The 27547-nt window shown below is 36.9% G+C and overlaps 1 protein-coding gene across 8 annotated transcripts; it reads left to right on the top strand.

Annotated features, from left to right (window-relative positions):
* Positions 1–1119: 1119 nt before the first annotated feature.
* Positions 1120–27368, top strand: C4H5orf34 (chromosome 4 C5orf34 homolog). Of its 8 annotated transcripts, none has more exons than XM_023216418.1 (15): positions 1120–1478; positions 5895–6126; positions 6604–6693; positions 8584–8980; positions 9158–9230; positions 11222–11317; positions 12490–12613; positions 15860–16003; positions 19216–19307; positions 20200–20269; positions 20917–21087; positions 21497–21591; positions 23072–23170; positions 26125–26165; positions 26951–27368. In XM_023216418.1, exons 2-15 carry the CDS (start codon positions 5932–5934, stop codon positions 27142–27144), a joined length of 1881 nt encoding a protein of 626 aa, XP_023072186.1. In that variant the 5' UTR covers positions 1120–1478; positions 5895–5931; the 3' UTR covers positions 27145–27368. The 8 variants fall into 8 exon arrangements, with proteins under 8 accessions (XP_023072186.1, XP_023072182.1, XP_023072185.1 ...); XM_023216420.1 differs by adding an exon at positions 7039–7157 and having other exon boundaries at positions 1135–1478; positions 6010–6126; positions 8584–9230; XM_023216414.1 differs by having other exon boundaries at positions 8584–9230.
* The last annotated feature ends 179 nt before the right edge of the window (positions 27369–27547 follow it).

Below are 27547 nucleotides of genomic sequence, written 5' to 3'. Positions count from 1 at the left end.
ATAAGACTTGAAAATCAAAATTACTTCTTGACTCATAGGCTGCAAAATGGATGCTGTGTTAGCAGGCATGAAAACAACATAAACCTTGTACATTCTCATCAGAGCTGTTAGGTGAGCAGGTGCATTGTCAATAAGTAGCAATATTTTAAAAGAAATCTATTATTCTGAACGTCATTTTCAACAGTGGGCTTAAACTATTCAGTAAATCATGCTGTAAACAGATGTGCTGTCATCCAGGCTCTGTTGTTTCTTGAGCACAGGCAGAGTAGATTTAACATAATTCTTAAGGGCCTTAGGATTTTGAGCATTGGTTTCAACTTCAACTCACCAGCTGCATTAGACCTTCACAAGACAATCTGCCTGTCCTTTGAAGCTTTGAAACCAGGCATTAATTTCTCTCTGGCTATGAAAGTCCTGGATGACATCTCCCACTAGAAGGTTGTTGCATCTACATTAAAAATCTGCTGTTTAGTTTGGCCACCTTCATCACTGATCTTCGTTAGATCTTCTGGATAACTTGCTGCAGCTTCTACATCAGCACTTGTGGCTTCACCTTGCCCTTTTATGTTACAGAGATGGCTTCTTTCCTTAAACTTCATGAACCAACTACTGATAGCTTTAAACTTTTCTTCAGCTCCCTCGCCTTTCTCAGCCTTTGAAGAGAGTTAGGGCTTTGTTCTGGATTAGGCTTTGGTTTAAGGGAATGTTGTAGCTGGTTTGATCTTCTATCCAGACCATTCAAACTTCCTCCCTATCAGTAATAAGGCTGTTTTGCTTTTTCTTATTATTCACATGTTCACTGGAGTAGTAAGTACTTTTAATTTCCTTTAAGAATTTTTTCTTTATATTCACAACTTCGCTGTTTGACAAAAAAGGCTTAAGCTTTCAGCCTATCTTGGCTTTCAACATGCCTTCCTTACAGGCTTAATCATGCATTTCTAGCTTTTGATTTAAAGTGAGAGACATACAACTTCTCACGGCTTTTGCGTGGGACACCAGAAATAAAAATCAAAGAGAAGCCCAAGGGATTCCCGACTAGGAACCACCCCTCCGGTTCCTATACGTCTTCCTGCTCCGCCCTTCGCAGGAAGGGCAGAGAGGGCAGCCCCCGGAATGGAGGGGCGGGATTTCCGGTCTTCCCTGCAGCAGAGCGGTGAAGCGGCTCCTGCCGTGCTGATTTTGAAAGGCTTTTGTGCTGTTTGCGTTTTCTCTTAATGGTTACAGTTGGTGCTGTCTCCGCTTTCCTTTTACCTGGCGGGGGTCTTGGTCAAAACACTCCCTGCGACCTTCCTCCTCTAGGGTTGTGATTTTTTTCTCTCATCAAGAAATATCACTTGGTAATTTGTCAAACTCAAGAAACCCCTGGAAAAGCAGTGGTGGGAAGGCGCGGAGGCTGCGGCTCCCAGAGCATTTTGGCAAATCAAAGCCAGGGACGGTTGCTGGGCCTCATTTCCGCAACTTTTCGGCTCCGAACTGCTGTGAGTGGAAGACTTTGGGTGGTTGTTTTGATAAGGTTCTTCCTGTAACTAGAGACTATAGCATTTTGAAAGAAATGAGATTCTCATTCATGTCAAGAACAGACTTGTGGATTTTTGAGTGTTAAACATACCCTGAGGTAATGTGGTGGGTGGTGAGAACGCAAGCGGGAACGAGACTGTAGAGGTGAGAATGGCCCTGTGGGTTGGAGCCCGGTTATACTTTCTTAAGGTATGCCAAGAACCTTAGTCATTACACTGTTTTCTTGTGTATGCTTGATTAAACTTAGAAAACCGCTTCAATAAAGCTGTTAAAAAAAGAAAAGAAACGAAAAAATATTTGGCCAAAGATAAGACTTTCTTTTTCCCAAATTGGAATCAGAAAATGTCTTCCACCTATGTGTCAACACCCGTTTTTTCCCCTAAAATACCAAGTAGATATATCCGATATATACGTGTGTATATATATATATCTGTAATCTATATTGCCATTTGATAAGTACGTAAACAAGTGATGTAAAGCAGTTGGTATGGTCTGACTTGTGGAAAGTTACCTGTGACATCAATACTGGAGATGGATTGGAGAGAGAAGAAATTTCAGACAGTTGCAGGAGTTGAAGGGAGAGTCTATGGCCTGAAAAAGAAAAAGAGGTAGAGAGAGCCAGGTTCCAAAGACAGAAAATCAACAGGACTTGTTTACAGGGGCATGGAGTGGAAAGTCAAGTTTTAGAATATTGGCTACTAGCAATGAGACAGCATTAATTCAAATTGCAAATTCAGGAGGAGCAATTTACTTACTTTTCCTCGTTCAAATATTTATCGTGCCGTTACTATTTGCCTAATTTTTTTTTTTTTTTTTTTTTTTTTTGAAACGGAGTCTCGCTCTGTCGCCCAGGCTGGAGTGCAGTGGCGCCATCTTGACTCACTGCAAGCTCCGCCTCCCGGGTTCACGCCATTCTACTGCCTCAGCCTCTCGAATAGCTGGGACTACAGGCGCCCGCCACCTAGCCTGGCTAATTTTTGTATATTTAGTAGAGACGGGTTTTCACCATGTTAACCCAGATGGTCTGGATCTCCTGACCTCGTGATCCACCGGCCTTGGCCTCCCAAAGTGCTGGGATTACAGGCGTGAGCCACCGCACCCGGCCCTTTGCCTAATACTATTTTAGACGCCAGAGATACTGTTGCATATAAGACAGATAAGGTGCCTGCTTCAGTTGAGTTTATATCCTAGTGGGAGAAAACAAAAAGCAAGTAAATAAATAATCAATTTTGATGATAGATTCTGTGAAGAAAAAACTTGAAGTGGGATGACAAATGATTGGGAGATGTTTGGGAGTAACTTTAACTTAGTTGGTTGTTAGGCGCTTGTAGGAGTTACATTTGTGCTGAAACCTTGATGATGATAAAGAACCAGTCTTGAGATGAGCCAAGGAAAAGACAAGGCAGGCAGAAAGAACAGTGCAAAGATTCTAAGATGGGAAAGAGCTTGTTTAAAGAACATTAAAAATGCCAGTGTATCTTAAGTGCCCTGTAGAAGTAGGAGAGAGTTGAGAAATGACATTTGGAAAGGTAGATAGGACCAGATTGTGTGACCTTTGTAGGCCATAGTTTTAGGAGTTTGGATTTTATTCTAAGTGGAAATGGAAGGTATTGGTGGGCTTTAAGCCACGAAGTGATAGATGTGATTTTCATTTTAAAAGATCCCTCTGAGTACTACTGTATGCAGACTGGATTTGAGGGAAGAGATGAGAGTGAAAGTGCAATTAGGGTATATTACAGAAGCCTGCTTTTGGTAGGAGTGATTAAGTTCCATTTTAGTTACGTTGAGTTTGATTTATCTATGGGACAGGGACATAGAGAGCAGTCTAGCAGGCAGCCACCTGAAAGCTCTGTGAGAAGTCAGTTACATCTAGAAGTTCTCTAGAGAAAGAAAATAATTAAAAGTTCTGTGAATCTCTTCAGGAGAGACCATGTGGTTAAATATTTACTTATATCCTGTCATATCCTCAGAAGATTACAGATGATATCACCTACAGCTGATTACATACATTAAAGGGGTAAGGTTAAAAAAAGACAAGGTGGGCCGGGTGCGGTGACTCACGTCTGTAATCCCAGCACTTTGGGAGGCCAAGACGGGCGGATCACGAGGTCTGGAGTTCGAGACCATTCTGGCTAACATGTTGAAAACCTGTCTCTACTAAAAATACAAAAAATGAGCCAAGCATGGTGGCATGTGCCTATAGTCCCAGCTACTTAGGAGGCTGAGGCAGGAGAATCACTTGAACCCAGAAGGCGGAGGTTGCAGTGAGCCCAGATCGCACCCCTGTACTCCACCAGCCTGGCAACAGAGTGAGACTCTGTCTCAAAAAAAAAAAAAAGACAAGGTGGGGCATAAAAATGACATGAGTCTTATGTTAAGAAGAGATGAAATGTGGACTAAGGTCAGGTCTTGAAGAATCCTTGATTTAAGGGAATAGTGAAGAAGAATGATTAAAAACAGGTAGAAGTGAAGAAGAAAACTCTGGCAGCCCAATGTTGGGGGGAAAGAGTTTGGCGCAAGGGCATAGAGACAATGCTGTTACACATTGATGAGGTTTAGTGGGATGAAGACTAAAGTCATTGGGTGTAAGAAGACATTGGTGACCATTGCAAAACAGTGTCAGTAAAGAGATACAGGTGAAAGCTGGATTGCAGTGGATTGAAGATAGATAGGAGAGAAGGTTGGTAGGGAGGGAATACTACACTTGAGCTGTTTATAAGGAGGAAATACAGATAAAGTGGTGGAAGTGTTTTCTATAGAAAGTTATTTTTTTTCTGGCAGGTATAACTTGGGATTACCTGGGTAGTAGAAGGGGTAATGTAGAAGGGGATGGGGTTAGTGTTAGAAAGGAATAAAAACATTTCATAAGATTGATTGAGTGCCTGCAAGGCAGCATCCACAGTGCTAGTTGCTGTCATATTTGTTTTCTAATTTAATCCACACAACAGTCCTGTTACTACTACCATTTTACAAATGAGAAACAACCTGAGACTTACAGCTAGCTAGTAAATGGTAAGATGTGAATGAAACCCAACTCTTTCATTCCCCTTCTGTCACTGCTATATGGAGAGCATAGGTGAAGACAGAGTATTTTAGAGGTAGAGAAGAGGAAATTGAATGCAGCTAAATAAGGACAAATCCAAGACAATAGGAGATTAAGTTGCTCGTTAGTAATAAAAAGCTATTTCTTTAATGCTAGGGTAGAGACAGGTTTCCAGGTATTTGGATTTCTTCTTCAGGGTCCTTTTCCCATAGGCCTAATAGTTACCTTCTGCCCGTCTTTTGAATTTGTATTACAATTTGCTGCATTCTTACCGCAAAGGTGGAATTTGCTTACTGTTTCAAATTTGAAATGAGATAATGAGCATATAATTTATAGAAATTAAATTTCTTTAGGCCAGGCACAGTGGCTCATGTCTGTAATCCCAGCACTTTGGGAGGCTGAGGCAGGCAGATCACAAGGTCAGGAGTTCCAGACCAGCCTGACCAATATGGTGAAACCCCGTCTCTACTAAATTACAAAAATTAGCCAGGCATGGTGGCATGTACCTGTAATCCCAGCTACTCAGGAGGCTGAGACAGGAGAATCGCTTGAACCCGAGAGGTGGAGGTTGCAGTGAGCCAAGATCACGCCACTGCACTCTAGCCTGAGCGACAGAGCGAGACTCCATCTCAAAAAAAAAAAAAAAAAATTAAATTTCTTCTTGGTTACGTTCCTGTGCATTGGAGTAAACTTCTAGAAATTATAAGCTTCTAAATGGTAAGCATATAATTTACAAAATTTAAATTTCAGTAGAAGTGAAGCTATTAAAATTATAAAGACAGTTATCGCTTTATCTCTTCTTGGTTATGTTCCTCCATTGGAGTAAACTTCTAGGGGTTAATTAAGGTATTTTGTTAAGGATGTTAATTTCAGTTCTATCAAGTGTAGTTAGTATTTTTCTAACAAAAATAAATGCAATGGCAATGTCATCTTCTTAGAAAATGCACCCATTTATTTATTTATTTATTTATTTTTGAGACAGAGTCTAGCTCTGTCGCCCAGGCTGGAGTGCAGTGGCGCGATCTCGGCTCACTGCAAGCTCCGCCTCCCGGGTTTACGCCATTCTCCTGCCTCAGCCTCCCGAGTAGCTGGGACTACAGGCGCCCGCCATCTCGCCTGGCTAGTTTTTTTGTATTTTTTAGTAGAGACGGGGTTTCACCGTGTAGACCAGGATGGTCTCGATCTCCTGACCTCGTGATCCACCCGTCTCGGCCTCCCAAAGTGCTGGGATTACAGGCTTGAGCCACCGCGCCCGGCCGCACCCATTTATTTTGATAAAACTTTTGTACATTAAGAGAACTATTTGTGCTATTGTGTTTCCTATTTCATTCAGTCTTTGACTTAGAAGGACATCTTATTCTGCCGTAGTAATGGCAGCTGAACTGCGAATGGTACTTTATGAAGATGATTCAGTACAAGTACAATATGTTGATGGTTCCACGTTGCAGCTTTCTCCCTGTGGCTCTGAATTTTTATTTGAAAAGTCACCTCCTGTTTCAGCACATCCTTTAGAACAACCAGAAAGAATTCGTCAGAGGACACATTTTGTCATTAGCACTTACAGAGTAAGTAAAGATATCACATAAACAACTTTTTTGTTTTTACAGACAGGTTTTTGCTCTGTCACCCAGGCTAGAGTGCAGTGGCACTACTATAGCTCACTGCAGCCTCAAACACCTAGGCTCAAGTGATTCTCCTGCCTCAACCTCCTTTTATAAGCAAGTTACTCTAGGACTTACAGGCGTGCACTATCACACCTGGCTAATTTTTAAATTTTTTGTAGAGCATTGTCTAGCTATGTTGCACAAGCTGGTCTCACACTCCTGGCCTCAAGTAATCCTCCCATCTCGGCCTCCCAATGTGCCAGGATTACAGGTGTGAACCACCATGCCTGGCCAAAACTACTCTTTGAATACCAAAGTACTGTTGATGTGGCTAGCATATGAAAAGTAATTGGTATCATAGCTTATACTTTACTGTCATTTTTAATTGATTTTCAAATCATTTTACATTAAGGTTACATTTTATATTTCTTTTCATAGGAGCAACTACAGCGAGCCCTAGATTTTCGAAACTCTTCAGCTACTTGCCCTTTTTTATCTGAAACCATCATACCTTCTGAAAGAAAAAAGGTGATTTTTTTAACTTTATTTTTGTTAGTATTATTTGAGGACAAGTAACTAGAAACAGGTAATTTAATGTTTAGCCTTTTTTTCTTTTTCAGGACACTTGGGGATACATTTTTATAAAACATTGAAGTTACATAGTTTATCCCCTTGCCATTTTCTTTGTATCCAAGGATTATAATCAGAATCTTTTAGATTGGTGACTTTTTCATTCTCAGAGGTCTCAAAATTAAGAAATTATGTGACCATTTTCAGTAACAGTGTGGTATTTGTTAATGTATAGTAGAGATCTGTAACTATGGGTATGACCTTTATTATTTTGCTTATATAGTATTTTATTTGGACTTTTAGGAATAATAATAACAACTGTAATTTACTGAGGGTTTACTATGTCCATCAACTATGAATAATACTGGAAATATTTAATAACACCATACTGATCAAAATGGATGTCCATCCAATCAAAACAGGTATATTGGCTAGATCGCAGCTTTTTTTTATAGGCAAGGAAATCATGTCTCAGAGAGTTTACCTAATTTGTCTATGGCAGTTTTCTAAGTGGCAAAGTCAGGATTTGAACCTAGTCTGTCTGACTCTGTAAACTCTGTTTCTCAACTACTTTCTGCTGTCTTTCTATGCTGTCAAGATGCTTGCCTGCCGACTGAGTAATTTTATATTGTCTTGTGGCAAAGGAGCCATAAAAAATTATAAGTTGTAACTTAGTCTAGAAGGGTAATTTTCCATTGTGTCTTTTGAGTCACTTTATTCACTGAAACTGCCTAGCTTGTTGCTGATGTAGCAGGATTATTAGATAGTCTAATTCTAAAAGAGGACTTTGATGACTGGATCCTTCCAAACCAGCTTTGCTGCCAAAAAATACAGCAATTTTAGTGTCCTAACATTGTACACATAGATAGCATGGTAAATTTAGGAAACTTTCTTGACAATAGTTTGTGTAAATGTAAGGTTTTACATAAATGGAATTGAAATGCTAAATGCTTGGCAAAATTAATTCAGTAAAAAACTCTCATGCAGTATCTACTGTTTATATCTTATATGAAAAGACACAACCAACACTGTTACTTGTTATGAGTCTGTTATTAGTCAGGATCAATTTTTCTTTGAGTAATTAAACTTTTTTAAAGTTTCCTCTAAGACTCCTGAAATTTATTTTAGTGTATGGTGTGCCAGGTACTACCTAGGATGGGTACTTTATACATGTTGCCTTATTTAGTCCATGTGATAACCCTGCAAGACAGAATTCCCCAAATGCTGTTCAGTAATTCTAGTACTAGTTTAAATAATTTTCTCTTTTCCCTCTTGCTCTGAAAAACTTCTGTTATCGCATATAACATTTTAAGATATGATTGAGTTTGTTTTTGAATTTTCTGAGTTGTTCTGTCAATAATTTTTATGCTAGTCCCATACCATTTAAGCTATGGTTGCTTTTTAACATTTCTTTTATTTAAAACTTAAACATTTTTAGCTAACATTGCTTTTAATATAATATATCATAGTGCTGGTCTTCCCTTATGTCTAGTTTTTTTCAGAGTAAACTTTTGCAGGGTGAGGGGAGGGGTACAAATCTGTTTATCTCTAATTCATTGTACATTTAAAACCAAAATACATTTAACACTAAATATGATCATTTCTCTCATTTTGTGTCTGTGTGTTTTACATCTCTTTTTTTTAAGGGAGATAATCTTAACAATATCAGATATTCTCTGGAAAATCATATATAGGCTGAGATCTGGCCCTCCATTTTTTCATTCTCTCTAGATAGTAAAAGACAAATATTTAAGAGCTTTATTATACAATACTTAAATATCAAATGTATGGAAAAATTGGACTGTTAACAGAAAATACTCACCATCTCTTTTTCCCCCCTCATTTCAGTATATCTTCATTGACATCACAGAAGTGAGATGGCCCAGTCTTGATACAGATAGTACCATGATATGTATGGAGAGTGGCATTGTGAAGATAACATCTTTAGATGGTCATGCATACCTCTGCCTGTCCAGATCTCAGCATGAATTTACAGTACATTTTTTGTGTAAAGTTAGCCAGAAGTCAGACTCATTTGCAGCGTTGTCAGAAACAAATAATAAAGCCCCAAAAGATAAACTAGTTGAAAAAGCTGGCAAAATCTGTATACATGGAAATTTATCAGGACAGAGACTGAAGAATAAAGAAAATGAGCTTCATTGCCAGATCATGAAATCCAAAGAAACTTTAAAGAAGATGAGTTGTGTAAATGGAACTGAAGGGAGGGAAGAGCTGCCTTTGCCTGGTACGAAGCACACATGTGTATACACATGGGTCAAGCAGTGCTGGTCTGTGGCTGCCTGTCCAGAGGAATGGAAATATCCTTTGTCTTTAGCACTTCATTTTCATAATAAAATCAACAGTATGTCTCAAATTGATGCACATATAACTCAGAGTAGATGTTTAACTTCTGATATTTCAGAGGAAAGAGGAAAAGTGGTTTCCGTTCTTCCCAGGGCCCTGCCACTCAGCTGTCCAGTTCCACACCTGCACAGGTAATGCAATAATGGCTATTAGTCTTGAAGCTTTTATCAGAACCAGTCTTTACCTGGATAATTTTATCTGATACCATTCATAAGGAAAGTTTATCTCATCCAAAATTTTGCTTTTAACTGATAGTAAATAATTTCCCTAGCAAATGTGTTGCTTATGTTTCTTACTCTGTGTCCATGCATTGAATGTAGAAGGCTGAGTCTACATTAGATACTGTGCTAAGTCCAGTGACTGCAGAGGTGACTAAGACACAGTCCCTGCTTTATAGCAACTTAGAATCTAGTGGAGGTCACTGTACCTAAAAAGATTATTAAAGTATGCTAAATGATGGGACAGGAGTCCGCACAGGGTTCTGTGGGCCCAGGGGAGCACCTGCTGCTGCTCACTGGAGCCCGTGACCTTGCTTGCTGGAGTGTGGATCTGACACAGTTCTTTTGTCCATACCTAGCTTCAGAGGCTACCCGTCTCTTTGGTTCACTGACTATAAATATGTTATTTTCAAAATGGGTACACATGGAGCAGCTTCTGTAAGGCTTAAGTATAAAACTTTTACCTCCATTAAGGATTGTAGATTTGTAACATCCACTTTGCATAAATAGTGCACTAATAATGATAATAACTAACACTTACAAAACACTTATGTGCCAGGTACTGTTGGACTTTACCCGTTTGATTCTCAAAGCAACCCCATGAAGTTAAAAAACATATCATCCCTATATGTGGAGGAACTTGAGACACAGAAATGTTAAATAACTTGAAGAAAGGTACACAGCTAGTACTTGTAAAATTGAGATTTGATACCAGGGAATCTCTGAGTATACATTTGTTATTTAAAACAAAAATATGGGAATGACTGTTAGGCTTGTCATGATTATCTGATTAAAATGAGAAAAGTATTATGAGTACACATCAAAAGGGAATTATGCTTCAAAATAATGATTTTTCAATAACTTATCACTATGTTTAGGTTGAAATCTATGATCCTTCACATAGCTTACCAGGTCTTTTGTGATCTGGTCCCTTCCTATATCTGTAATCCTCAACTCTTTCACTACTCTTGCCCTTGCTTTCTCTATTCTTGCTAAGCTGGACTTCAGCAATCCCTAAAATGCTTGCTCAAGCACTCTCTGACCACTGCACCTACTCTTTACTCTGCAGGAGCACTCTCCCTTTCTCTCTCTCAACTGTCTAACTTGTGCTCATTTCCAGGTTTCAGCTAAAACCTAACTTCTTTAGAGTGGTTTTCCTGAAGACCCTAAACAAGTTAAGTCCTATATAATTCCATAGCATACAGTACTTGCCTTTTCTTTATACTCAATGTTTATTATTTAACGTCCCTGCTGAGGGCAGGGACCATGTCTCCTTTTTTTGGTTGTTATATCCACAGTGTGTATAGCATAGTGCTTGGCCCACCATAGATATTTTAGTAATTTTTTTTTTTTTTTTTTTTTTGAGATGGAGTCTCACTCTGTCGCCCAGGCTGGCACGATATTGGCTCACTGCAACCTCCGCCTCCCAGGTTCAAGCGATTCTTCTGCCTCAGCCTCTTGAGTAGCTGGGATTACAGGCACATGCTACCACGCCTAACTAATTTTTGTATTTTTAGTAGAGACGGGGTTTCACCATGTTGGTCAGGCTGATCTCGAACTCCTGACCTCGTGATCTGCCCGCCTCGGCCTCCCAAAGTGCTGGGGTTACAGGCATGAGCCACCGTGCCTAGGGAATCCAGGCTAAATTGTAAATGTTAGTTAAACTGTTAATTTATGTAATTGTGCTGAGATTCAATAATAAGATTATTGAAAATGCTGAAGAAACGTGGAAAAAGAAGACTTGCTTTTACATTTCATTAATATACCTTCATATTAATTTTTATTCTTTGATCTAGCGAGTTAAACAAGAAATTAATCCTGTTACAGTAGCACCATTTTGTTGACTTCTAAAGGCAATTATATTGAGCAACCAGAAGTAATAGCTTGTATTTTATCCTTCACAGGTGGAATTTTTGGGATTCACTTTTACATAGACAATCCGATGAATATTCTTATCCTGAACAAGTAAAAATGGTTTGGTACAAAGGTGTTACATATAGGTAAGGCACCTATGTTGGCTCCTGTGTTGGAGTTAGAGCTGTTTATTGATGTCACAGAGAAGATTGGACTAGCCTTATAGATAGACTCTCAGAAGAGGACACAGTTCTGCTGGGCCAACTGTGTTCCTGTGTTTGATCCTGAGTTTTACAGGTGTCAAAACTAATGTTATTAGTGCACATGAGGGTTTTGTGACTCACTCACATTAACCATTTTTATAAGACTTACATGGTACCTCCAAAGCCAATGAGGGATCGGTTTGCTAGTGAATGTAACATTCATATCAGTTATTTAGGATACCCCTTCCAAGCACTGGAGGATCAAGTTGTTTAAAATAGTCAAAACAGAATTGCTTGAGCATGGAATTACAGAAGGTAGATCACCTAAGGGAGATTTTTAGCCTTCATTCACAAAGCAAATGCTCATTGAGTGGCCGCTCTGTGCCAGCACTGTTCCATTGAATTATCCCTACCCCACAACAAAGGACACCCTTCTGGTGACTAGAATACTAGTGTTAGCCAGATTGAGAGTTTCACTTCCATGAATAATGCTAGAAGAGCACTGCTAAATTTTTGGAGAGTGAGGGGGCTCTCCTTTTCTATGTGAAGACCTATTCCTTCTAACAACATATTCTAACATACATGTTAATAAAATTAACTTGGATTAAGTTTCTCTGTGTTATATACCCAGTACCTTGATTTTACCTGGCTGCTCCAGGTACAGCCGCCTTTTCTTAGGGATAGCCCCTTGTACAGATGGCTAATCTTATCCATAAAATATTGATTCCACTAGTTTCATTAATCTATTTATTTTCAGGCTCTGGAAATGTTGTATTTAACTCCTATGCAATGGACTTTGCTTTGGTGACCCTTATATGCCAGCCTTGTGATTAGCAGTGGGGATATCAAGAAGATGATAAGACAAAATGCCTGAATTCCAGAAGCTCTTAGTTTTGTTATTGAAATAAAGGCATAAACCAATTCTATTTATCTTTTTGTGAAAAAGTTAACTTAGCTGGTTGGGTTCAGAATATGAAATTATCTGCTTCATTGGACAGGGACAAAGACTGTGCTTCTTTGCTTAGATTTTGTTGTTTCTGTTTTTTGATTGCTATCTTCATGCATGTTTTAATCTCAAGTGGAAAAAAATTTTAATGGTTATTTCTCTTTCTTAGACTTACCCATCAAAATATGAACTCAATAGAGATTTATCCTGGAGATGGATCTGTTTTCAAATCAGAAGGGGCTTATTTTGGGAAATATTTTACATATTATTCCATTCAAGAAGGATCAGAAGAGGTAAGCCAACAATGAACTCAACTCAAGAAGAGTTTTGCTGTATAGCTCTTTCTAAATAATTCCAAATATGTATGGGAAATTTGGTCATTATATAACATTGCTTGCTACTCCCCAGTCAATATAATCTTACTGCCAGCATTGGTACAGTAATTATTAACCACCTTATTTTTACTGTATTTTCACCTGCTATCTCCATTTGCCTAAGCAGTTCGCGTTTAAATCAGAAACTTTCTTTTGTCATAGACTGTATTGATGGAAAATGCTGAAACCAGGAGCATTACTTTGAGTTAATACACTACTTTGAATTAATATTTGTACATTAAAAAGCAAAAGCACATTCTTTTTTCCCCACCATGTAATTGTGTATTTTAAGCACCTCTTCTAAATCTTTATGTACAACTAGACAGGTGAACAAGATTGTTCTCTGTTGCTGAAAACAGTGAAACATAATATGATATAATTACCAGATCATAGTCATAATAATGTCAATATTTTGTTAATGAGTTTTAATTTGCTTATTGCCACTCAGATATTTGACATCCACCCTTGCATAGCAATCACTATAGTATCACACTACTTTGCATGCTAGAACAAAATAAGTATGTTTTCTCTCTTCATTACAGAGTGGAATATTTAAATACTAATCAGATTATTAGAATCCCTAGAGAGTAGAGTTAAAAATTGAGATTTTTTTAAACTATGGAAATTTCAAACGTATATAAAAGTAGACAAATATAATGGACCTCTATGTACCCATCACCCATCTTGTTCATTTATACTTCCTGCTGCTCCCTCCACTCCCTGTTTATTTTTAAGTAAATCCCAACCAAATATTGTTTTATTCATAAATACTTTAGTATATATTGGAACAGATTCCTAACTGGGGCCTATCTCTAGGAAAGTATTTAGTAAATAAATATTAATTGAACAGTAACTCTTTGGCAGGCACTCCAGTAAGCACTGACAAAGATGAAGATGAAGAAGAGTTCCTGCCCTAAAGAGTTCCCAGTCTTGTGTTCAGTTAGAGAAGCAAACAAGCAAATGAGATACAAGTGTGCCTAGTAACATGTATATGTATATATGTGTATATGTGTGTGTATATAGTACATCAGACAATCAAGTGAGCAAGCAAACAGAGTAGGTATGCATAGTCACATTGCTGACTGCTGTATGTCAGGGGCTTTGCAAAATTGCAAGATAAGAGGAGTGTATCTTCCTGGAGCTTCAATTCTACTCAAAGGTGTTGCGGTTGCGGGAGGGGGTGATAATTTTTATACTAAAGCAAACATATGGAGTAGAAGCGTGAACTTTTGGGTTAAAATGCGTTTGTGGTGGACTGCCTTGGGCTTCACTCTCCAACCTCTGAGTGCAACACATTCACCCTTCTCTGTCTGCTTTAGTGCAAAGATTTAGAAACAACTGACCCTCTTTTGGGGATAAAGTTGTTTGCTCCTTACTTTAACCCAGACTCCAAAATAAATTCCAGATGAATTAAAGAGCTAAATGTAAGAAACCAAACTTTGTAAGTGTTAGAAGAAAATATAGAAGAACAATGTTTAAAATCTCTGGGTAACGGAGATTCTTCTTAAGTAGAATACAGAAAACCAGAAGGCATAAAAGAAAAGTTTGACAGCCGGGCGCGGTGGCTCAAGCCTGTAATCCCAGCACTTTGGGAGGCCGAGACGGGCGGATCACGAGGTCAGGAGATTGAGACCATCCTGGCTAACACGGTGAAACCCCGTCTCTACTAAAAATACAAAAATAGCCGGGCGAGGTGGCGGGCGCCTGTAGTCCCAGCTACTCGGGAGGCTGAGGCAGGAGAATGGGGTAAACCCGGGAGGCGGAGCTTGCAGTGAGCTGAGATCTGGCCACTGCACTCCAGTCCGGGCGACAGAGCGAGACTCCGCCTCAAAAAAAAAAAAAAGAAAAGTTTGACAAGCTTGAAATCTTCAAACTTATATTAAATTATAAATATTTAGGCTGGGCACAATGGCTTATGCCTGTAATCACAGCATTTTGAGAGGACAAGGCTGGTGGATCACATGAGGCCAGGAGTTCGAGACAAGCCCAGCCAACATGGCAAAACTTCGTCTCTACTAAAAATACAAAAATTAGCTGGGCATGGTGGTGCATGTGTGTAATCCCAGCTACTTGTGAATGTGAGGCATGAGAATCGCTTGAACCTGGGAGGCAGAGGTTGCAGTGAGCCAAGATCACACCACCGCACTCCAGCCTAGGAGACAGAGCAAGACTGTGTCTCAAAAAAAATATTTTAATTAAAAAAAAAATTTAGAATTTCTGTTAAAAAGATAAGCAAAGGCCTGGAAGATACTCCACACTGTAAATCAGTAATAGACCAAAAAAACCCAAAATATCCTAATAGAAAAATGGGCAAGGGGTAAAAATGGATTTAGCCGTAGAAAAGATAATGTAAATTAAAAAGTCATAATATTTGAAAACATATTCAACTTTACTACTTGCATCAGAGAAATTCAAAAAATCAATGACATACATTTTTCCCTTACCAAATTGTCAATAACTAAAAAGACTGATGGCATCTTCTGCTGGGAAGGGTGTGGGAAAAGGGGTGCTTTCATAGCGTTGGTTGGAGTGTTAATTGGTTCGGCTTTCTTAAAGGACAATTTGATAACATCAAATGAAACTGATGAGAAATTCTGCTTCTCAGTATCTAGCCTAGAAAAATATTTGCACATGTGTTCAAAGAAGCATGGCCAAGGGTGTGTATTTTGGCATTATTTGTAGCAACAAAAAATCAGAAGCAACCTAAACAAATGTTCATTAATAGGGAAATGGTGAAGTGTTATTATCAAATTATGGGAATGGTGTGCAGTAGTTGAAAAGAATGAGGTAGATGTTGATGCATAGAGTAATAGATTCTGGAAGATCTCAAAAGATATTGTTGAGTGAATAAAGAAACTGGCGTTAGAACACGTACAATGATATCTTTTGTGTAAAGAACAAAAAATAAACCCCATACCTGTATAGTACTTTCTGTAATACACATGCACAAGTACAAGAAAGGATCCTGGGCAAATACACATTGAAGTAGCTACCTTTGGGAAGGAGTGTGGGATTTTGTGAGGGAGGAGAAGTCTGAGAGGACTCAATTTTCATATTTTTTGAGCTTTTTTTTTTTTAACAAAAACGTAATGTATTATTTATTGTGTAATTAAAAATTGAAATAGGAAAGATTGACAAGTACTCACAGTGTAAGTACTTCCATAGAGACAAGAACTTGGTGCTTTGGGACCACATAAGAAAGGGCACCTGACCCAGCGTTCGAGGCTCCAGAAACAACTCCTGAAGGAAGACTTGGCTAAGCTAGGATCTATAATTCCAAAGGAGGAGTTGTACAAAAGACATATGGAGGTAGGAGGAGCATATAGCTAAGGGAACAATTTACTTTCTCAACTCTTTGCATGGCTGGCTTCTTGTCACTCAGATTTCTATCTAAATGTCATCTCCTCACAGAGGCTTTTCCTAACTATTCAAATTAAAGAAGCTACCCAAGACACTCCCTATCATGACATCCTCATCTTTTTTCTTCAAAGCACTGAATATTGGATGACATTTTCTTAATGATGTATGTTCATTGTCAGCCACACTAGAGTTAAGCCCTGTCTTATTCAACACATTATTATTGCTGGTTCTTAGAACAGTTTATAAATGGCACCGAACTGGACAAAAGAGCCTGGGGCAAGTGTGGAGTGTTGAAGGAAGTGAAAATGTTGTAGTTTGGTAGGCCAAAACATAGATGGGATGCTAGGGGAAATGTCCAGAGAAGAAGCCAGATTACTAAGATGGCCAGCTCATAACTCGAGCATAAGAAACCTCACTGCATTTGGGGAACCACTGAAGGATTTCAAGTAGGGAAGTGACATCAGATTTTTGTTAGATTATTTCAGAGGAAGATGAACTGGGTGGGAAAGAGGTAAAACTTGAAGCTGTAGAACGAGTCAGAAGACATGTATAATAGTTCAAGTGAAGGCCAGGCAGTGGTAGGGAAAATGGAAAGAAATATTAAGGAGACAGAACTGATTGCTGACTGGACACTGAGGATGAGGAAGGAGTTGAAAGCGATGCCAAAGTATTAATAAACCAGTGAATGGTGGTGCAATTTTTGGTGTGAAACCAAAATTTTTATCAAATCTAAATTTTTTTGATGATGGCTTTTTTTTCTTTTGAGCCTACCATGAGATGTCAGGTAACAAAGGATTTGATATTATTAAAATTCAACTGTGTCTCAACCCCACCTGTCTAATAGATTATAAGACACTCTTAATTGTAAGATGGATCCAGATTTCAGAGAGGTTAAATTGTGAAAAATAAACATTGTAGAGTTGATGAAATAGGGTCATGGAAATAAGAACCCAGAGGGAACTCAATATCTAGTAGAGAAAGACATAAATAATTAAAATGTGGTATTTTGAGTGCCTCCCATGTGCTAAGCACTCTGCTAATAAATTACGATGATACAGACATGAGCAAAACAGACACAGCCCCTTCCTTCATGGAGCTGTATTCTAACGGGGAAAACAGACATTAAGTAAAAAACTATTAAACTGAAGTTGTAATTAAGACCAAGAGGCAGGATTAGAGGGAACTGTGCTTGTGGACATAACTAGGGGATTTATTCTAGCCTATGGGACCTCTGCAATGGCTTCCCTGAGATGGAAGGAAAAACAGGTGTTAGCCAGGCAAACGGAGGTGCTGGAGGAAGGAACTGAGTCCTAGGTAGAGGGAACAACGTGATAAATGGCATACCAAAGGTAAATACAGCATAGAGAAAGTGAAAGTGCAAATTTTGAAATAACACTAATTCCAGTTTTAACATGGTGATGTTGAGATGTCTGTTTTGATAGCCAAAAGAGAAGCCCAACAGAGATTTACATAGTCAGATAAAAGGACAGAGACTTTTGTTTGGAACATATTATATGCTAAATTCTGTCCCAGGAACTTTATATGTGTATTATGTCATTAATCCCAGATAAATCTGGATGGTAGGCAGTATCCCCGTTTCACAGGCTACAAGCACTGAGGCTTACAAAAGGTTGTATAGCCTGCCCATCATTATAGTTGGTAAGAGGCAGACCTGTGATTTGAATCCACATCTGTCTGACTTTGAAGTCCATCTTCTTCCCCTAATGGTAAAGAGTATGAGCTGCACTCTCTTGGTGGTTTTAATCAGATCTCTACTGTTTCTTAGCCCTCAGTCTCAGTTTTCTCATCTGAAAAACAAGCATTAATAGTTATCTCAGAATTATTTTAAGAAATAAAGGAGATAATCTATGTAAAGTGAGTAGGATAGTGCCTAGTACATAGCATCTGCTCCACAAATGTTAGCTGTTGCTATTATGATATTTTATGTGAACACAGCTTTGGACCCTTTTAGGATTATCTAAAAAGAAATCAACAAGTTGGAAGAGAAGGCTGGAGACAGAGTCCTGGAAAACACTAGCAAGTCTGAGGAAGAGGAAATTCAGAAAGAATTTTAAAATAACAATTTTTTTCTAATTTCAGTAACCTCAGCCTGTAAATAATTTTTTCTTCCACAAACTATAGCAATAGTTCTTCCATTAATGTAGCAAAATGGTATATTCATTCAATTAAAATAGTTTTTTTTTAATCTATATAGCCATTTCTTTTTGTCTTAAGGGAAAGGGGTGGCTCATGATAAATTTCCTGCTAATGTGTAGGAAAATTAGTTTGGTTACCATGTTAATGTAAATATAGCTAATATTTAAATTGCATAATAAGTTATAAGTTGTTAGAATTTAATTTTTGGGCTAGGCATAGTGGCTCATGTCTGTAATCTCAGCACTTTGGGATCCCTTGAGCTCAACAGTTTGAGACTCATCTGGATAATATAGTAAGACCTCGCGTCTACAAAAAACTTTAAAAATTAGCCCGGCATGGTGGCATGTGCCTGTGGTCCCAGCTACTCGGGAGGCTGAGGTGGGAAGGCTTCTTGAGCCACAGAGGCTGCAGTGAGCTGTAATCGCACCATGATACTCCAGCCTGGGCAACAGAGTAAGACCCTGTCTCAAAAATAAATAAATAAAATAAAATAATAACTTTCGAATGAATAGGAGTAATTATATATTTTTTAAAAATGGGAAAATTGGCCGGGCGCGGTGGCTCAAGCCTGTAATCCCAGCACTTTGGGAGGCCGAGACGGGCGGATCACGAGGTCAGGAGATCAAGACCATCCTGGCTAACACGGTGAAACCCCGTCTCTACTAAAAATACGAAAAACTAGCCGGGGAAGTGGCGGGCGCCTGTAGTCCCAGCTACTCCGGAGGCTGAGGCAGGAGAATGGCGTAAACCCGGGAGGCGGAGCTTGCAGTGAGCTGAGATCCGGCCACAGCACTCCAGCCCGGGCGACAGAGCAAGACTCCGTCTCAAAAAAAAAAAAAATGGGAAAATGAAAAAGCATCATAAAATACCATGGTTTTATGGGCTTCAGTTTGTTAAAGTAACTACTTGTCACTATTGGAAAAACATATTTCAAGGAAAAACAGCTAAGTAATAAAGGCAAAAATGTATTATTAATGAAATTTTTCATTTTAACTAATTTTCAGAGAGAAGAGAAAACTTACTCAGTAAATAACCTTCCTCCAGATAGACCAGGAAGTCCGTTCTCTGTTGGTTCTCTAATTAAACAGGCAACAAGGTAAGTTCTTCCCATTCAATTGAATCAAATGTTATGTGTCTAAATATCTTGGCACATTTTCTTGTGATTAAGGATGAGATTAAGAATTGGCAGGTACAATGGAAATATATGCCTTCGGTAAAATTTGTCAGCTTTTTTGGTGTCATAACTTATAAAATAAGGTAATTTTTATGTCATTTATTAAGAGTACTTCCGGCTTTGTAATTTAAATACGGAGAAATATCCATATATAGTGAGCAAGTGCTGAGAGGAAGGAAGTGCTCTTTCTCTGCATAAGTGTGGCATCATTATTGTTCCTTGAAATCAAGTTGGAGATTTGATGATATATTTAATATGTTTATACTTCTTTATTATCTTCAGAGTAATAGATTTCTGAGAGTATGATAAAGCATAGATTGGTTCTTTGGTTCATGTTTGTAAAATTCTCTCAATCTGTGACACCCAGAAGAATGCAAGTGGACTGTTGTATTGTTTCTTTTTATAAATTTATGTACAAGCAATTTCCAAAATAGATTTGAAGAAGCATATTCTATAATTTTATTTCCTAGGGATAGTTGATTCACATCCCTACCATTTTTAGGCTATGTGAAACTTTCCAGGTGGTGTGAATCTATCACCTCTTAAAAAGGAGTTCCTGAAAATTCTGTCCATGGAATCATTTCATTGCTAAAAATTAGAGGAATAGCCTTAAGTAGGTAAGATTATCACCAAGGGAAGCAACAGTAGTTCCCTTCTAGGGTCTTAAGGATTTCTTGAGAAAAAAGAGTTCCCAACACATTTCAGTGGAAATGATTTACGGATCATCTAAAATGTTGTATGGCAGTGAAAATGGGTTGCTAGAATTGGAAAATGTCATTTGCAAATGTTTAAGTCGTAGTTTTCGTGTTCACAGAATTCTTCAACATTGTGTGAAGATGAGACTTTCTTTAAGCCATAACTATTATATATGCTGCTGGAAAATGGTATGTTAAAATTATTTTAAAAGCAAGATATTTTTAAATTGTTTTATTGTTTGTATCCATACTTCTGAGTTCAAACAGCTTTCCTCTAAGTTATGTGAGAAGTTCTTTGTAACATTAATGTTGGTTTGTTCAGAAAAATACCTACCTAGTAGACAAACACTGAAAGTTCAGGCTTTAATGTTATAGTTTTATTGTATATGGTTTGTTTTTGTTTTTCATGAAGAGGAAAGGATAGGGGAACTGACTGGATTTGAAGTATGTAAAAATCATTATAAACCATGATATTATAGTGTTATATATTTTCATAGCTGTAGAAATAAATTCCTTAATGCTGACTTGGAGGAAGTGATTCTCAGACTTTGATTTCTGTATATATATTTAATTACAAATCTATAAGCTCCTAATTTTTGTCTATATTGGATGTAAAGTTCAGAGCAGAACAGTGACTTTACAAAGATATTGGAACTTAATCTGCTTGAAAAAAAGACTGTTTTTGGTATTCACTTCTGGAAAAGTTAAAATATAAGGATTTCACAATATTCGACTTCTGAGTAAGTACCCGAAATTGCCTCAGAGTCATTAATATTTATTTAAATCTTGTTCTTAGATAACTCTATTTCCTGCTATTTTTATTTACTTGGTTTTAGGTACCTGGGATAAATGATAGCAATATACTGCCTTTGGTTTTGAAAGAGTCACTCATACCCAGCGTGGGAAGATTTCTTGCCTACTCTGATGACAAAGTACATGCTATCTTTTTAGATGGCATTACTCTAACCCTAAATTGGAATTTCAGCTCTCCTGTTGAGAAGAGACAGGTGGGTATACTTCAGACTGAAATCTGTTTTTTACTGGTTATCTGTGGAAAAGAGAACAAAGAAAATAAAGTACCACACTATTTCAGTTCATTTTTTGAAGTATAAAATCTGTCAAGAAGCTTTACTGATCTCTTTGGATTTCCTAGCAAATATCAGAATGATTTGACAAATAGTCAGTTTTCTGAAGATAACTGATTATAGAGAAAGGGATTAGTATTTTCATTTGCTTTGTAATTACCTATATGAGTGGTGGTTAAATAACACCCATATCTCATGTAAACAACATTTAAATTGTTGCATCTTTAATGATTCCTCTACTTATTTCTTTAAGTTAATGAAGTTACAATAGGTTGTTTATGTCTTTGTTTTCAGTTCTGAAATGATAAAACTTATCTTTCCACTTCTTAAGGTAAATCAAGGTCTTAACTTGGGTTGGTGTAAGTTAACTTTTCCTGATGGACAAGATCAGTTAATTCAAATTGAACACCCTGAACCATATGAAAGGTACTGAAAAGCAATTTTAAAAATTATTTTTACGTTTTACTTTTAACTAACAGCGAAGAAGCAATAAACATTATTTAAATGTTATATATATTTTTACTTTTTCCATGTGCATAATAATGAAGGCATTTCAGTCATTTCAGAGTTGAGAGTTGTACTTGTGTTTAGTGTAACTAAATAGATCAAGTCAGCTTTTTTTTTTTTGAGACAGAGTTTTGCTCTTGTGGCCCGGGCTAGAGTACAATGGCACGATCTCGGCTCACCGCAACCTCCGCCTCCTGGGTTCAAGCGATTCTTCTGCCTCCGCCTCCTGAGTAGCTGGGATCACAGCCATGTGCCACCATGCCCGGCTAATTTTTGTATTTTTAGTAGAAATGGGGTTTCTCCATGTTGATCAGGCTTGTCTTGAACTCCCGACCTCAGGTGATCTGCCCGCCTTGGCCTCCCAAAGTGCTGGGATTACAGGCATGAGCCACCATGCCCAGCCTTCAAGTCAGCTTTAATCATTTCATTTGTATTCAAGTAACTTTTCAAAATGAAATGTGTTATAGACATACTGATTTGCTGTGGAGGTTAGAGATGGTCAGCTGTGTTAACAATTAACTAATCCTCTAACCAATTTGAAATAAGGTTTGCAACCACAAATAACTAAAATTGTGTATATTTCTATAAAGTGGATAAAATTACCCAATGATTACTCTTAAAATGGGGAAGATTCTTCAGCTTTTTATGAATTTTTTTTTTCTTTTGGTTTATCTGTTAGTTACAGTAATTCTACTTGTGATAGTCTTGACATTTTAGTGATTCTACTTGAGAATATTCACAAAAGAATTGTTTTTTATTACCTCTTGAATGTATTTTTCTGTTGGGTTTTATTGTGTTTCAGTCTAAGTGCTCATTCATTGGTATTAATGATTTGCCTCTAAAAAGATAGTTTCTTTAGCAAACATTTCTGTTGATTCAGCCAATCATTTCAGATCATTTCATTAAACTTGATACTTGTTTTAGATACCTAGTAAGTTATATATAATTATACATATGCGTCCAAGCATATGTGTGTATGCATTAGCGGGCATTTTTTGGTTTAAATTTTAGTAAGCAAATGCTCACTTAGTCATATCATGTGTCAACATTTTTTGATAAAACTTAAACACATTTTACTTTGAAAAACTAAAAGAATTAGAACATTTAAAATTGAACTTTAAATGAAATTCAAATATCACCTTTATTTTGATTCTTAAATGTCATTTTTATTAATAAAAAATATAAGTAAATCATTTTATTCTTAATGAATAATGGAAAAAACTTGGCTTTTCTATGACCAGTGAAAAGGATTTTGTGAATTGTCCAGTAAATGCTTCACTTTAACATTTTTTCTTTATCCTTTTTTCCCAAATTGTCTTAATGACTTTACATTTGTTTATAACTTTATAATGTATTCAAGTTCATTTTTCAAGTATTTCTTTTAATGTATTCACTTTAGATATGTGACAACAGTAACATCATGGTGCAGGAGACTGACCCAGACTAGTCCCAGAGAGATGCCCACTCATTCGTCATCTTCTGTTCTCCAAGAAAATTGGTATTTTTATTTTAAACTTAATCTGTTTAGAAGAGCCAATACTTTAAAAAAATTAAAGTGTCAAATGGTAAACTGAGACTTTTTTCAGACTAGTACCAGAGAGATACCCACTCATTTGTCATCGTCTGTTCTCCAAGAAAATTGGTATTTTTCTTTTAAGTTGAATCTGTTTAGAAGACCTAATACTTTTAAAAAATTAAAATTGTCAAATGGTAAACAGAGTTTTTTCCCCAAAAAATTTTCGTAGTTTTGAATATGTTTAACTCCTAAAGTATTTTTGATAGCCTAAGCTTGAAAATAATTTATTTCTAATCAGACTTCTAATTTATTACATTTCATCATATTCTGTTTTACCTAAAGGTAAGAAAACCTTTCTTTGAAAACTTAACATGAAAATGAGTGGCTCTTTTTATGTGACAAATTCATCCTGAAAACTTCATGGAAAAATTTAAAGGGGATTCTTAAAATTTTTAGTAATGTTAAAGGAAATAAAAGGTTTAATAACATAAGCTTTCAGAAAAAAATTGATTTTTAAATAATTTCTGTCATATTACTTACTTCCCCCAAATTAACTGGCAGATCAAATAAAGCAAGTATTTTAGTCCCTCCTGTGTGCTTTTCAGTGTACAGGGTACTAGAACTGGGCTTCATAGGAACTTTTTGTGAAAATATAGAAAATAGAGGAAGAAAGGTCATTAGAAGATTAGTGTCACTGAGAGTCTAACCTGAATATATTGGAAGACAGGGATACCAGGAACAATTTAGGAAGCTTTTTAAGTAAGTTTTGTGAGGTGACCTAACATAGTGTAGTGAAACAAAATGTAAACATTAAGCCTATTTTTGTTACCTTTTCCTAAGTCATTTCTTAGAACAAATCAAATCATATCAGTAAGTGTTATTTGAATATCTCAGGTATCTAAGGATCCAGCTTTGCAGATCCCTCATCCTTTAGCTCTAGCCTGTTTGGAAGCAGAAAAGGTGCTAAAGTAACTAGCAAAAAACAGTTGTGATGGAAGGAAAATTGTACTTGTCTATAAAACTGGTCCCTTCGCCATTGCTTAGCTCACAGTTTGTAAAATATCATCAGCCTTTTTATATGAAAGCTGAGAAGAGGCTGTCAATACACACTAAAAACTGCAAGTAGAGATTGGTGATAGCAGCTAAAGGTGAAAGCAACTAGGAACAGCAGAGGCAAGATAAAGAAATTGAGGAGTAGCTCCATTCCCCTTATAAAGCCTTAGGTATCTCCACCTTGGTTTTTCTTATCAAAGAGGGTAGCTTGAAGGAAGAAACAAGATTGTACAATAAAAAGCTACCTAAGTTGTATTCTAGTATTTTTTTCCACCACACCCTCCATTATTAGCTTATTAATTCAACTTTTTAGTCAACAAATAGTACATGCTTCATAAAAAGTTGATTATGTGAGCAACAACATTAAAGGTTATATTGTTTCTTACACCCAGAAAAATGTGTCTTGGGTTTAAAAAAAAAAGATATTTTGCAATAATGAACAATCAGCTGACTGTTGGAGTAAGTTGTATCCAAGTTCTTTGCCACAGATGTTTAAAATTATGAAATATTTCTTTTCATTCTCCATCCATAGGCTGGAGTACAAGGGAAAAGAGTACAAGCTGACAAGGAGGTGCATGTGATCTGTTTTAGTAAAACCAATAAAGCAGACAAGTCACACACCCTACTATGAACTGTGAAGATTTTTCAAGTGACTTGAATATTTTAGACTAATGTCTTCATTAATTTTGCAGAGAGCTAGTCAAGTTACAGTTTGTAGTTGTATGCCATTGCTCATATTTCATTCTAACTTGATAAGAAAAAGGATAAAGAGGCCAGGTGCGGTGGCTCATGCCTGTAATCCTAGCACTTTGGGAGGCCAAGGCGGGCAGATCATGAGGTCAGGAGATTGAGACTATCCTGGCTAACACAGTGAAACCCTGTCTCTACTAAAAATACAAAAAAATTAGCCGGGCATGGTGGCAGGTGCCTGTAGTCCCAGCTACTTGGGAGGCTGATACAGGAGAATGACGTGAACCCGGGAGGCAGAGCTTGCAGTGAGCGGAGATCTCACCACTGCACTCCAGCCTGGGTGACAGAGCGAGACTCTGTCTCAAAAAAAAAAAAGAAAAAGGATAAGGAACACACACTGAGGAGTTCCGCTGGAGATGTATATATTCACCCTCTACTCCATACCAGTTGCCCCACTATCTTTCCATAGAACATGGTAAGAGCTAATGTTCATCATGTTAACCCTCTGTGCTTAAAAAAAAACCATGAAATAAGTAGGTAGTCTACTCCAGAAGGAATTTAATTAAAAATGGTTGTTTTGACACATAATTCAACTATTTAAAAACTTGGATCTCCCATACGATCCATTCCCAAAGAGTTCCATATAAACGAGGTATTAATATATGCACAAGTACAGAAAAATAAAAAATCCTTTCTTCTGAGAGAAACAATCTAGGTAGGAAAAGCAGGAAGTTAAATAGTTCAAGAGAAGAGATTACAAATAAGTATGTGATTAATTAATATGTATAGGAATTCAAGGAAGGAGAAAGCACTTCTTTCACAGAAGGAATGGGATTTTAATAGGTTTTTAAAGTTTGAGTAAACTTTAGGGAGGAAAGTAGAGTATATGGTAGGTTAGTACTAAGAAGTAGCAGGAAGGCCGATTATCTTCAAACGTCAATATTTGATTATAAATTACTTGAAGTGGATTTACAAGAGGTAGACTTTTATTCACTTAGCTTTAAAGGCACTCAGTAAGTATCAGTTGAGTCAAGTTGATTTGTTGCTAAATAAAGGTAACATAAAAAGAATTCTGTGTTCTTCCATTTAAAATTCTAACCTTTATGAAAAAGAAAAAGTCAGGTATGCTTATTTGAAATGTCATGAATACAAAGGAATCAGACAACTGAATGAATTTTTTTTTCCTTGGACAGGTCTGTTGCTTCTGAACTTGAAAAGATACAGAAGTTTAACTGTATCCTTTAAACAGAATGCACTGTCCTACATAATTACTCTCTTTCATTCTAGGCTTAATTCATGACTTCAGTACTTTGTGAATATTAACCTATACTTAATATATTGCTAACCTTTATTGAGTCAGCAAATACTTAAGATTGTAATTTAAGATGGATCTTGTCCATAGAAGGTGTAGCATGTTAACATTTATACTTTTCTTTGAGTTTAAATTGGGTAAAGAACAGTTAATTAGGGTTAAGGTCTCCTTTGGAAACTTTTTCACTTACATAATTATAAAATTATAGCTGTATAAGACCTCTTTTTTTAATGAAATATTTTGTTCTGTACATTCTCACCCAATTCATCTAAATTTGTTTTTTCTTGTGATTTTTCTCTAATCTTATTCAAATAAGTTCTGTAGTGAACAGGTTTTTCACTCTAAATCTTTTAAAATTAAAAATAGACACCACAGATTCCTTATAATCCTATCATCCTACTCTTTAATTCCCATATAATTTCTTCATTTAAAGAAATGTTACTGAGATTTTCATTATTTCCTCCTTACCACCAAACCTCCACCCAAACACACACATACACACTCTGTTCTCTTTCCCCCTCCTTTATACTCTAACTAGTTTCTTCATTTACAAGGAGCAGACCTGATAAGCCTTGCAGTTCTAACTCTATTATGAATCCAAGACGTCTTCCAGCTGAGAAATATTTAATATGAAGGCTATGCTTTCTGAATATAAAGATATTTATATAATGAAACATGGAGAAAACCCCCTTAACTAAGCAACTTAGTCCTACTAGAGAATAGTGGTATCCTAAACCAGATTTCTAACAAGAAAAATGAACCGTCTTCTGATCATTATAAACCAGGATCTTCAGAAACCTTGCTAGGAGAAGTTAATGAAAACAGAGTATCAATAGCATTGAAAAAAACCTCTGAAATCCTTCATGATATTGACTGTCTTCTATCAAACTCTAAAAAGTGAAAAATGGAATTATTACAACATATTATTAAAAGTTTTAAGCATGTTGTTTCAAGTGACTGGTATAAAATTACTAGTAAGCCAAGATACTATATGTATTACCCCTACACAATGATTGTGAAAGAACTGACATTTAACTTTGAAGGTATTTTTATTTAACTTGTACATTTTTAAAATATGTATTTGTATTTTATTAATAAATTTTATCTTGAAGTTTTGAACTGTTTCACATTTAATTCTTCAGATTTATGAGAAAAAAATTTGTAATGTTATGAAGTTGTTGCTGTTTTTATCTTGTGGAGCGTTCACTATTAATCTTCAGGTTGTTCATTTTGTTTGCTTTTATTGTTGACATATGGTCTTGCTCTGTCACCCAGGCTGCAATGCAGTGGTGCAATCATAGCTC

The sequence above is a fragment of the Piliocolobus tephrosceles genome, chromosome 4 (assembly GCF_002776525.5).
Source record: "Piliocolobus tephrosceles isolate RC106 chromosome 4, ASM277652v3, whole genome shotgun sequence".
NCBI lineage: Eukaryota > Metazoa > Chordata > Mammalia > Primates > Cercopithecidae > Piliocolobus > Piliocolobus tephrosceles.
This window is presented reverse-complemented; position numbering and strand designations above follow the sequence as displayed.